Raw genomic sequence first — 13,050 nt, forward strand, 5'->3', positions numbered from 1 at the left:
ATGTAATATCCTGCCCCGTGCTGTGCCTTTCGCTTACCGACCCCCCCGGTGCTGTGTCCCCGACCCCAGGGCACCGACCCCCCCCATGCTGTGCCCCCCACCTCAGATACTGACCCCTCCATGCTGTGCCCCCCACCCCGGATACTGACCCCCCCTGTGCTGTGCCCCACCCCCAGGGCACCGACCCCGTGCTGTGCCCCGACCCCAGATACGGACCCCCCGCTGCTGTGCCCCCACCCCCCGGGAACGAACCCCCCTGTGCTGTGCCCCCACCCCCAGGGCACCGACCCCCCCCATGCTGTGCCCCCCACCTCAGATACTGACCCCCTGTGCTGCCCCCCCCCCCAGGGCACCGACCCCCGTGCTGTGCCCCCACCCCGGATACTGACCCCCATGCTGTGCCCCCCACCCCAGGGCACCGACCCCCATGCTGTGCCCCCACGGATACTGACCCCCGTGCTGTGCCCCCACCCCGGATACTGACCCCCATGCTGTGCCCCCACCCCAGGGCACCGACCCCCGTGCTGTGCCCCCGACCCCAGATACTGACCCCATGCTGTGCCCCCACCCCAGGGCACTGACCCCCTCCATGATGTGCCCCCCCCAATTTTATGGTTACCCTGTGAACTCCAAACTGAAGAATATCAGTGAAAATGAATGAAAAAAGTGTGAAACATTTTCTGCCTTTTTATCAGCAAGCTCAGATACAACCTCAAGGAAAATAATGTGCACAAGAAACTGTCTTATCATTAGCAAAAGAGTGTTCTTCAGAAGAATTTGCAGAAGCTGTTGAATCATGCAACATTTATATCTTTATTGACATGGGCAAATGATACGAAGAATTTTGAACAATCAAAGAAGTCATTTAGTCTCCTGAATTTCAAGACTGCACGAGTGTTAAAGAGAAATACTACACCATTTTCAAGATGACAAATCCAAGTGGAAGCAGAAACTTAAAGAATCTGGGGGGGGGAAATACGTTTTTACCTATTTTCCAATTTATGTACCAGTGCATATACTGAAAGTATTTTCATTAATGAATTCTATACGGTGAGATGAGCAAAATCAGTTGGAAGCGGACACAGTGAAAGCTGAACTACAAATTTGCTGCAATTTAGAAAATACTGAGTGCAAGGACATGTATCCAAAATCCCTCTATAATAAGGTGTTAGAGCAGGGTGGGCAAATATTTTGGCCCAAGGGCCGCATCAGGGAATAGAAATTGTATGGCAGGCTATAGATGCTCACAAAATTGGGGTTGGGATGCAGGAGGGGGTGAGGGCTCTGGCTGTGGGTGCAGGCTCTGGGGTGGGGCTGGGGATGAGGAGTTTGGGGTGTAGGAGGGTGCTCTGGGCTGGGACTGAGGGGTTTGGAGGGTGGGAGCGGGATCAGGAGTGCGGGAAGGAGTGCTGGTTCCAGCTGGGGATGCGGGCTCTGGGGTGGGGCTGGGAATGAGGAATTTGGGGTGCAGGCAGGGCTGCCCAGAGGATTTAGGGGGCCTGGGGCAAAGCAATTTCGGGGGCCCCTTCCATAAAAAAAAAGTTGCAATACTATAGAATACTATATTCTCGTGGGGGCCCCTGTGGGGCCTGGGGCAAATTGCCCCACTTGCCCCCCATCTGGGCAGCCCTGGGTGCAGGAGGGTGCTCCGAGCTGGGATTGAGGGGTTTGGACAGCAGGAAGGGGATCAGGGCTGGGGCAGGGGGTTGGGGCTTGGGGAGAGGCTCGGGGTGCAGGCTCCGAGCAGCATTTACCTCAGCTCCCAGAAGCAGCAGCATGTCCCTACTCTGTCTCCTACGCGGAGGCGCAGCCAGGTAGCTGTGCACACTGCCCCTTCCACAGGCACCGCCCCTGCAGATCCCGTTGGAGCACTGGAGGGGGCCATTGAAGCGTGTAGGAGACAGAGCAGGGCCATGCGGCATCTTCCCGGAGCCACGTGGTGCAGCACCCCAGCCAAAACACCAGAGCAGGGCCAAGCCGCATTGTGCATCCCAGACCCAGCACTCCAGCTATAGCGGGGCAAGCCCCAGACCCTGCTCCCCAGGGGGAGCTCACAGGCCAGTTTAAAATGGCTCACAGGCCATAGTTCGCCCATCCCTGTGTTAGAGGCCCCCTCACATGCTGTGACCCCTCCAGACCCCCCAGAATACTGCTTCCTGCATGCTGTGACCTCCATAGCCTCCCAGGATACTGCCCCTTTGCATGCTGTGACTCCCCCAAGACACTGTCCTCCTGTGTGCTGTGACTCCCCAACCGTCCATCCATGCTGTTGTAACACCAACAGACCCCGGTCGTCGGCAGGCAGGATCAAACCAGGGACCTCTGGAGCTTAGTGCATGCGCCTCTACAGCGTGAGCTAAAAGCCAACTGGCCGTAGAGCACTCATTAACTCTCTCTAAGTGGTCTGGGTGCCACTAGATGGGACAGAACCCCAGTGGGTTACACTGTGACGCCCCCCCAGGATACTGACCCCTGCATTCTGACACCTCCCTGTATGCTCAGGGTGCAGCTTTTGGGATTTGGGCCCAGTGCTGGGGCAGCAGAGCTGGCTGATGCAGAGACCCCAGGCAGACAGAGGAGCGGGGAGCCCCGACCCAGGTCCTGCGTTCAGCCCCTAGCCCTTCGGTCCCAGGGAACTGTCCCTCCACAGAAGGAGGGAAGTGGCTGTGGTACAGAACCACAGAAGGAGCCACTTTCCCCCAGCACTGAACAAGGAGCTTCACCGGAGCCAGGGACTCTTGTTCCCAGAGCTGCTCCCTCTGGGTCTGTCTGTCACTCTGCCCCACTGCAGAGCTTCCGCCTGGGGAACACAGCAATGGCCGGGCTGAGTCAGACCCAAGGCGGCCCACCTACTTGCTCTCCTGGCTCTGACAGTGGCCAGCCCCAGACGCTCCAGAGGAAGGTGTAAGATCCCAGGGGTGCTGGAACAGGGGGCGCCAAGAAGCCATATCCCCTGCCCCTCCTCTCCCCACGAGGCCAAGTTCCCCAGCCAGGCTGGAAGCTGGAGCCGAGCCTGGGCAGCTGTGGGGAGCCATGGACTCTCCACCTGCCTGGAGACGGGGGGCGAGAGCAGCCCCCAGCCCATGTCCCTGCCCACCAGGCCCCCGCCCAAGGCAGGTGGAGGGTCTGCAGCTCCCTGCAGCTCTTACCCCGACCCGACCCGGCTCTGGCCTGTCCAGGGGGCGGTGCCTTGGGGGCTGAAGAGCCTGCAGGTGACCCAGGCAGCTGTAGAGAGCCATGGACCCTCAGTCTGCCCTGGGGATACAGGGGCCAGGAGCTGCTCTCGAGCCTGTGGGGCTCCCTGTCTCGGCTCTGGCTTGGTCACGGGGCAGGGCCGAGGGGAAAGCGGGGGCAGGGGGAAGCCACGGAGGGGACAGGGCCTGGTGCCCTGCTCCATCACCCCTGGCCCCACAATCGGAGATGTGGGATAACTTGCCTCCTATTTCTAACACAGGTTGGAGTAAACCCCAGAGCTCTTGGTCTCCCTTCTCCAGCCCAGTCATCGCTTTAGAGTCCCTCTCATTCGTCTCCTTCCTAAGCCAGACAAGCCCAGGCTTCGCATTCCCCTCCCAGGCGGGAGAGCCGCAAACTGCTGAGCAGGGGGCTGGAGGGGCTGGTTGGAGGGAAAGACTAGCAATGCTAAATCCATGGGGCTTGACTAACGGACTCCCCAGGAAATGGGAGAAAGCATCTGTCTCCAAGGAGAAGGAGGGTTCTACCCAGCGCGGGAGAGAGGAGTTACTGAGGCTGGGACAGGAGGTGTAACAAGATGTAATGGGAAGAGCAAAGAACTCCCTGGCACTGAGCCGTCCCAGGCGGAGAGTCTCCCAAGGGGAGGCGGAAGGAGTCTCAGCGCAAGGGACACTGCAAAGTAGGGCAGACAAAGCACTAGACAACGCCGCCCTGTAGCAACAATACTCGTGTCCTGCAGCAGGTCAGCAGGGACGGCCCTGGCGGGGCCAGTCTCAACCCTGCTCCAGCCTGCCCAGAGTGACGATGGCACCGCACCCAGCCGAGAGGACCTGGCCTGTACTTTCCTCCAGCACCCAGTTCCTCTCTCCCTCTCCCCAGCTCGGCTCCTGTACCGTCCCCGCCAGTGTCTGCACCTGCCAGGCCCTCAGCCCGAGCTGCTGCCAGCCCAGCCTCCCCCCGCTCTGCCTCCTGGAGCAGTAGGGCCTGCTGTAAAGGCTCCTGCAGGGCCGGCTCTAGACCCCAGTGCGCCAAGCTTGGGGCGGGGAGCCGCGGCGGGTGCTCTGCGGGCACCACGAGCAGGGGGCTCTAGACCCCAGCACCCCAAGCTTGGGGCGGGGAGCCGCGGGGGGTGCTCTGCGGGCACCACGAGCAGGGTTACCCCACCCCACCCCCCTTCAGCTTTTTGCTCTGATGCAATGGGCCCTATAGAACACCCCGGAGAGAGTTAGTACTCGGCCTGGCCCCACAGCGGCTTCCCCCTCCCCAGCACAGGCCGCAGCCTGTGTCCAGTCTCAGAGCCAGTTTTCACTACGTGTCAGTCAGCCCAGCCCCAGGGCTCCAGCACGAGCCCTGCTGACCTCAGGCCAGGCAGTGAGCTGCACCCTCAGCACCGGCTCCCAGAGTTAAGTGGGGGGGATCCCAGGGCAGCCCCAGGAGGAGGCCCCATTGCCCCCCTCCTGCCAGGGGTGCTGATGTGTGAGGCGCCCATGCAGCGGGCTCTTGCCCTGCTGAAATAGCAGGTGCTTGCTACGCGTTTCACCGTGAGGCTTTGGAAGGAGTGTGGGTCAGTGTCGGGGGCCAGGCCTCGGAGTGCTGGGGGTAGGGACAGATGGACTCCCCAGAAGGGCACAGCCTGCCTCTCGCCCTGGCGGCACCCACAGGCGCCGGGGGCTTGCAGTCTGGCACTCAGCACTGGGAGGGAGGGGGAAGGGCAGGGCAGAGAGCGGAGCAAGGGCAGGTGCTTCCAGCCCCGTGTCCTGCTGCAGGCTGGGAGGAGGCGGGTGCTGAATGCCCAGGTGCCCGGGGTCCCCTCGGCAACTGCTGAACAGAGGAGACATGGGCGGGTGTGAGGAGAGGGTTTTATTGCTCAGGGCTGCGTCCAGCCTGGGGTCAGTGTGCAGCCATGGTCTCCTTGATCCAGTCCAAGACACTGAGCACCCGCACGTAGACGCCGTACTTGGCAGCCAGGCAGCTGCGGTCAAAGCTGAGGATCCCGGCCGCGTACCAGGTGTCGTCCTCGGGGTCGTGGATGGCAAAGGCGCTGCCGGCGTCCCCGAGGCAGGTGGACTCATGCAGCTCGCTCAGGCCAACGCAGAAGGTGTGATTGTTCACCAGAGGCTGCCAGGGGTGCGCCTGGTAGTAGGCCTGGCAGCTGCTGCTGTCGGCCACGGGCAGCAGGACGTACTTGAGGTGCTTTGGGTGCTCCAGGAGGACGTTCCAGCCCCAGCCAGAGACAAAGCCCACCCGCCCCACCTTTGCATAGTCCTGCTGGGCCAGGCAGATGGGCATCACGGCCTCCCCAACGGGCACCTTGTGCCTGAGCTTGAGCAGGGCCAGGTCCACAGCCCCTGGGAACTCGGGGTGCAGGACAATGCGCTCGACAGCCCCGGCGGGCGTCTCCCGGCCCAGAAAGAGCCGCAGGGTGGGGGCGATTTCTTCCAGCGTGCTGTTCTCGCTGTGGCCCAGGTAGAGGTTCCTGCCGGTCGTCAGCAGCCACTGGTCGCTGATGAGAGTGGCCCCCGCGGTGTGGTTGTGGCGGCTCAGCAGCCGGCCCTGCCAAGGGAAGCTGTTCTTGGCTGCCATCATGCCCCCAATGATGCGCTGCACCTGTCTGGCCGGGTTCTTGGGCTTCCCACACACTGCAGAGGGCAGAGCCCCAGTGTGAGCCTGCCCCTTGCCCTGCAGAGCGCTGCTCCCCTCACCCACAGCGACAAGCCATCTCCTTCCCAGCCCCACCTAGTTCCATTACCCGACCCAGCCCTGGGCCGGCCAGGGCCTGGTGCCACCATCCAGGGAGCAGCACCCAGCGACGGGGCTGCCAGAGGGGCCGTGGCCTCGGCCTCACTCTGCGGAAGCTCCGCCTCAGGGAACGCTGCCCGCGGGCAGCCCTAGCACCATTGCAAGGGCATGGGGAGCACTGGGAGAGCAGGTGCCCCCTGCCCCCGCCTTGCAGAGAGCACCCCAGTGCTCTGCCCTGCCCCCACCTCCCGCTCACCTGGCTCACAGATGGGCAGCACCTCTCCAGCTGCTTCGTTCACCCACACGTGCTGCTGGCTACATTGGTACAGGCCTGGGGGCCGGAAACGCAGAGTCAGTGCCAGCCGCCCCCGGGCAGGGCACACAGGCCTCTGTGCCCGTGCCAGCGGGGGGCAGGGCCCCAGGCATAGCCCCTTGGGGAGGGCCAGGTATATCCCCCATGGGAGGGGGGCCGGGCCCCATGTGTATCCCCTGGGATGGGATGGGGAGGGCCCCGTGTGTATCCCCAACAGGGGGGGCAGAGCCCCGTGCGTATCCCCCATGGGGGCAGGGGGACAGGTCCCAAGGTGTATTCCTCCGGGGTGGGGGGTCAGGCCCCGTGTGTATCCCCTCGGGGGCAGGGGAGGGGCCTGTGCGTAGCCCCTGGGGGGCGAACCCCGGGAGGGCACTTCTGCCTGTTGTGGGCATATCTCACCGTCACCGCGGCTGCGCAGCTGGTAGTAGGGGTCGCACCGGTAACGGGCCAGGTGCTCCACCTGCCCGTGCTCGATCCACCGGGGCACCGGGCAGCTCTGGCCTGGGGCACAGAGAGAACCCTTAGCGAAGCACCTGCTGGCGAGAGGCAGTGCCAGCCTTGCTCCCTGCCAGGCACCCCCTCCCAAGGGCCCCCTGCCCCCAGCCCCCTGCCGGGCACCCCCCTCCTGCCCGAGGGCCCCCTGCCCCAGCCCCTGCCGGGCACCCTCCCAAGGGCCCCTGCCCCAGCCCCTGCCAGGCACCCCCCTCCCTGCCTGATGGCACCCGGCCCCCACCCCCCGGCCAGGCACCCCTCCCCAACGGCCCCCTGCCCCCAGCCCCCTGCCAGGTGCCCCCCCCCCTGCCTGATGGAACCCGGCCCCCAGCCCCCTGCCGGGCACCCCTCCCTGCCCCCAGCCCCCCGCCAGGCGCCCCCTCCCTGCCCAAGGGCACCCTGCCTCCTACCTTTGCCGAGCTGGACTTCGTTGAGGCCGGTGTCGGGGGAGGCGAGGGCCCCCCATAGCAGGCCAGCGACCAGCAGCATGGGCGTCCTGCAGGGAAAGGAGCCGCCATGAGCAGCGAGCCGACCCCTTGCCCCTCTGGTAGGACGCAGGACACTGAAATCTCTGCCTAAGGAGCTGGGCCCTCAGCCCCACGCGCACAGACTGAGGGCTCTGGGCACCACCGGGCCAGCCTGGAGCAGTGGTGAGCTTCCTCCCAGCAGTGTCGTGTAGGAGCAGCCAGCTCCCCTGGCATGGCCATTCCCCTCGGTGCCCCCCCTGCGAGCAGCAGCAGGGCCCGGGGGCTGGGCCCCGGGCACACACTCACCACATGATCCTTGCAGGCTCTGCTCAGGCTGTGGCTCCTGCTCCAGGTGCGAGACACTGGCTGCGAGGGCTCCCTCCTCCTCGCTGCCTTTATCCCGGCCCGCCTGGCCACGGCCCCTGCTCTCTGTGCAGCCCGACCTTGCCGAGGTCAGTGACTTTCCCAGCAGCTTGTGTCTGGCCTGGGGGGTACAGGGAGCCGGGCACTTCCGGACTGCACAGCAAGGGGGTGCTGGTGGCACAGAGCCCATGGCGCTGGGGGGGGCAGTCGGGTGCTGGTGGCACGGAGCCCATGGCGCTGGGGGGGGGGCAGCCGGGTGCTGGTGGCACGGAGCCCATGGCGCTGGGGGGGGCAGCCGGGTGCTGGTGGCACGGAGCCCATGGCGCTGGGGGGGGCAGCCGGGTGCTGGTGGCACGGAGCCCATGGCGCTGGGGGGGCAGCCGGGTGCTGTTGGCACGGAGCCCATGGCGCTGGGGCAGCCGGGTGCTGGTGGCACGGAGCCCATGGCGCTGGGGGGGCAGCCGGGTGCTGGTGGCACGGAGCCCATGGCGCTGGGGGGGGCAGTCGGGTGCTGGTGGCACGGAGCCCATGGCGCTGGGGGGGGAGCCGGGTGCTGGTGGCACAGAGTCCATGGCACTGGGGGGGGAGCCGGGTGCTGGTGGCACAGAGCCCATGACGCTGGGGGTACATTACTCCAACAGCTGGTGCCCTGGGCGTGGGGCCTGCCGCGCTGCGGGGTGAGGGCAGCCTGGCTTTCTCCTGCTTTTCCTGCGGGAAGTGAAGGACTTTCCCGTTGCCGCCTGGCCGCTTCCCAGGCCTTGTCCCACTCCCGCCACCCCCCGCTTCTCCGCCCGCAGGCAGGGACACCCTGTGCCCAGAGTTACAGGAACTCCAGGGCCTGGCCATGGAGCAACCCCACCCCCACGCCCCCCACAAATCCTGAGCCCGGCCCAGGGTGCTGACCTGCACCCCTTCTCTGGCCAGCTGGAATGGGCCACGCCGAGCCCCCTTGGGTGCAGAGGGGAAAGCATAGGGGCTGGGAGGGGGAGCAGAGGGGCCAGGGGTGCACTGGGGTTTATATCCTGTGGCACTGGAGGGCTGAACTGGGGTGGGCCAAGGCCTGGGGGACGAGTGGGGGGCACAGGGTAGTGTAAAGTGGGGAGGTTTGGGGCTGGCAGGTGGCACAGGGCAGTGGGGGGGAGGGGGGAGCCGGGGGGTAGGGGGGAGCCGGTGAGTGGTTGATGGGCTGCAGGTGGCACAGTGAAGACTGCGGGAAGTGAGGAGATGGGGGAGCGGGTGACGGGCTGGCAGGTGGCACAGGGCAGTGGGGTGGTAGGGGGGAGCTGGGGGAGCGGGTGACGGGCTGGCAGGTGGCACAGGGCAGTGGGGGGGGTAGGGAGGAGCTGGGGGAGCAGGGAGGAGCCGGGGGAGCGGGTGACGGGCTGGCAGGTGTCCCGGGGCAGGGGGGGGGTAGGGGGGAGCCGGGGGAGCGAGTGACGGGCTGGCAGGTGGCACAGCGCAGTAGGGGGGTAGGGGGGAGCCGGGGTGCGGGTGACAGGCTGGCAGTGCCAGCCACGCTGATAGGGTTCTCAGAAGAGAACAGGCCGTGCTGCGGCACAGTCACGCTGGGGCTGGCAGGGGGCCACGCAGCCTGGATCCCTGAGCCCTGGTTGGCATGAGCCTCCAGCCGCAGGATCCTGGCTGTGGGCAGGGTCTGCCCCACGCTGCAGGGACCCAGCAGGAGCCGTCCTCCACCCCTTCCCCGTCCCCTTGGGGGGAGCCCGGGGGGCTGAGGGCTGCGCACCCCTGGCTTGACGTGGGTTCCGTTACAGTTTGGTTTGATGGCTCTCAGCACCCCACTGTACACATTGTTCCAGGCCCCCTGGGGGAGCTTGTCCCTCAGACCCACGGATAATCACAGCCTCTCCCACCTGAGATACCCCACGCAGAAACTGTGCACTGCTCAAAACGTGATCACACACCCAGCTCCCCGCATAGCACCAACACCCCCCCCACAGGATCCCTCACGCTCAGCTCCCCCCAGTGCCAGTGCCCCCCACTGGTCCCCTCGAGCCCCCTTACTGAGCCCCTCGCACCGCCCAGGGCGAGCAGCTCTGACGGCCGGCGAAAGCCCCCCTGCTCAGGCCCCTGCGGTAAGTTTTTCATGGCAGCACTGGGAGCCACTGACCCACAGCCCAAGGCCAGGGCATTGCAGGCTGGCCTGCTCCCAGGGAACAGTGTGTTTCTGCTCCAAGGACTGGGCTGCATCATTAGCATGGGACTGGCCTCAGCTTGGCCTGAGTCAGCGAGTGAGCTGGCTGGGGCAGACGGTCTCACTGCAGAGCCGACTTGGGGGGCCATGGAGGCCAGGACAGTGCGAGAGCAGCACTGAAGCTGGATGGATGTGCAGCAGCATAGACGGAGCAGCTGTGAAGTCAGTGGCAGCAGGAGCCCGGGAGCCGAGGACGGGACCCCAATTCTCCGAGGTCGAGGACAACAGGCCTGCACTAGTTCCACCGCCTGGCACTCGCAGGCCAGCACTGTAGAGGGGCGAGGGCTGGAGGCTGCCAGCGACTTGCCCAAGCAAGTGTAAGCAGAGAACCGTGCCAGAGAGAAATCTAGGGAAAGGGAAAGTGTTTAGAAGCCTTGTGACGTTATTGATATAAATGGGAACCATATAGAACATGGGTTGCAACCAAGGTCGGTGTCTAAGACCAGGTTCTGGGTTGCTGGTTATGATTATGCTGTCTGTATGTCTGTGTATCACATTTTGTAGTTTAAGTATAAGTATTGGCTCTATAGTGTCTGTGGTTTGTATTATGCTCTGCCTCTGGGAAGTGTCCCAGACAAAGCTGATGTTAGCCCGGCATAGCTGGCTTGATGGCCCATTAAAGGGCCATCAGCTACACAATTGACCCATGGAGAGAAGGCAGACACGCCTTGTGACTCAGCAAAGTATGCAGGGACTGGCCCATGTGACTCCGGGCTCCATATTATTTTTGCTGTAAATTTCCACAGTGAAGATAAAGGGATTCTTACACCTGGAAAAGTCTATATAAGGCTAATGCCTCCTCTCCATCTTGTCTTCAATCCTGCTTCTGACCTCTGGAGGAACTTTGCTACAAACTGAAGCTCTACACCAGGGACTGAGGACCCATCCCAGCGGGGGATGTTCCAGAGACTTAATCTGAACCTGCAGTTTGCTCCATCACTGCTGCAAGCCTGAACTAAGAACTTTGCCATTACTGTATGTAATTGATTCCATTTAACCAATTCTACCTCTCTTCTCTACCTTTTTCCCTTTGTAAATAAACCTTTAGATTTTAGATTCTAAAGGATTGGCAACAGCGTGATTTGTGGGTAAGATCTGATGTGTATATTGACCTGGGTCTGGGGCTTGGTCCTTTGGGATCGAGAGAACCTTTTTCTTGTATTGGGGTGTTGGTTTTCATAACCATTCATCCCCAGGACGAGTGCACTGGTGGTGATGCTGGGAGACTGGAGTGTCTAAGGAAATTGCTTGTGTGACTTGTGGTTAGCCAGTGGGGTGAGACCAAAGTCCTTTTGTCTGGCTGGTTTGGTTTGCCTTAGATGTGGAAAAACCCCAGCCTAGGGCTGTAACTGCCCTGTTTAAGCAATTGGTCCTGATTTGGCACTCTCAGTTGGGTCCCGCCAGAACAGCTTCGTCACAAGCCTGCAGGAGCTTTTCTGCTGGAGCCAGGAGGGGAGGGCCAGAGGGCAGGCAGCGGCCTGGGGGGCGATTTGGCAGGGGGTTCCCAAGACAGAAAAGGAGCCTACCAAAAAAGCCAGGGGTGAGGTTTGTGCAGGAAATGCAGGGGGCCTGGAGAGTCTTGCTGCTCCCTGGCAGCAGGCACGGCCCTGACCGAGCCAGGCAGCTCAGCTGGGCACAGTGGGTGGGTGCTGGGCACAAGAACTGCCTCAGAGCATCACTGTTCCCCAAACCCTGTCCCCTGGCCCAGGTGAGGAGTGGAGACCCCTGCCCATGGAACAACCTGCCAGGGCTGGCCTCCTGCACCGTGCCCGGGGAAGCCATCGGGGCCTGAGCCATACTCCAAAGCCGGGGGGAGCCCCAGCTTGGCAGAATCTGGCAGAGTTTATGAGGGTTCTGCAGACTCAGCCTCTCAGCTGTGCACACCTGCATTTCCCCAGGCCTGGGCCCTTCCTGAGCACACAGGCCCTGAATCACTCCCAGCTGTGCCTGGTCTACCCCTGGAGCCACTGCAGGGCCCCTAGGACCACCCTGGGCCCAGCATCCCCTCTGCAGCACAGCACCCCCCTGGGGCACTGCAGCCAGTGCTGCCCGAGTGCCCCCCACCCTGCTGGCAGCATCGCCCGGGATACTTTTTCCCATGTCTCCCCCCAGACACTAGCACGGGTGGACTCTGCCTAGCTGGTGAGCATGGACCAGTGCCTCGGCCAGGGCCAGCTCTCTGGCACCGCCTGCTGCACGCGGCCCTGAGAGTTCCACTAGCACTGCCGGCCCATGGGCATGGCACGGCCCTTCCTGATGCTCTTGGCTGGAAGCTGAAGCTAGACACATTCAGACTGGAACCAAGGCGCACGTTCCTACCCGGGAGAGTGATTAACCCCTGGGCCAGTTCTCCAGCTCTGGCCCTTTTTAAACAAAGCTGGGATGTGGTTCTAGCTCTGCTGCAGGGATTATCCTTGGGCGTCTCCAGCCTGAGCTATGCAGGGGGTCAGACTCGACAATCACAATGGGCACTTCCGGCTTGGAAACCCTGAACATACCGAGCAGTTTCCACACAGCCTGTTTGCAGCTCAAGCAGGTGCTAGATCCTGGCAGCCTCTGGTCCCAGAATGGAGAGAATTCACCCAACTGCCCACACTGGACCTGAGGCTAGAGACCTGCCCCGCTGCAAAGACCATGCCCCACAGCTTGACTGTGATTCTTAGGGGCAAGGGCAGGGACCGGCCCAGCCTGTTTGGTGGGGGACACAGGCTTGGGGGGTGGCTCATCAGAGCTTAGAGGGGTAGATCCAACTCCTCAGCCTGCTGGCCTCATGCTCTCTGGTCTCCCTGGATCCATGGGGTTGCCCCCAAGGCTGCAGTGTCCAAACCAGGACGGGGGTGTGTGTGTCAGTGATGCCCTTACTGATATCACTGGAGCAGGCTCCCTATGGTGCCCTTCAGTGGGGTGTCTCCCAAAGGAGACAATTGGGATCATTCAGTGCAGTGCAGCAGGAGAGAGGGACCCACATTCACCAGTGGGGCCAGGCTGGTAAATTGCAGAACATAAGAACCAAGGTACAGGCCATGAAATCAAAAGGCAACAAAACACTGACAGGAAATATGCTTTTACCCAGTGACAGTTAGCCTGTGGAACTCACTGCCACAAGAAATCTAGGCCCCAGACTCTGGAGGATTTAAGAGAGAACATAACATAAGAATGGCCGTACTGGGTCAGACCAAAGGTCCATCTAGCCCAGTATCTGTCTACCGACAGTGGCCAATGGCAGGTGCCCCAGAGGGAGTGAACCTAACAGGCAATGATCAAGTGATCTC

The 13,050-nt window shown here is 62.9% G+C and overlaps 1 protein-coding gene across 1 annotated transcript; it reads right to left on the reverse strand.

Annotated features, from left to right (window-relative positions):
* Window positions 1-5,037: 5,037 nt before the first annotated feature.
* LOC120384219 (haptoglobin-like) lies at window positions 5,038-7,660 on the reverse strand. The gene is made up of 5 exons (XM_039502598.1): window positions 7,510-7,660; window positions 7,147-7,232; window positions 6,644-6,745; window positions 6,188-6,262; window positions 5,038-5,831 (listed from the first exon to the last, which is right to left on the reverse strand). The coding sequence occupies exons 1-5, from the start codon at window positions 7,512-7,514 to the stop codon at window positions 5,083-5,085; spliced, it is 1,017 nt and encodes a 338-aa protein (XP_039358532.1). The 5' UTR covers window positions 7,515-7,660; the 3' UTR covers window positions 5,038-5,082.
* Between the last annotated feature and the right edge of the window lie 5,390 nt (window positions 7,661-13,050).

This window comes from Mauremys reevesii, linkage group 16 (assembly GCF_016161935.1).
Source record: "Mauremys reevesii isolate NIE-2019 linkage group 16, ASM1616193v1, whole genome shotgun sequence".
Classification (NCBI taxonomy): domain Eukaryota; kingdom Metazoa; phylum Chordata; order Testudines; family Geoemydidae; genus Mauremys; species Mauremys reevesii.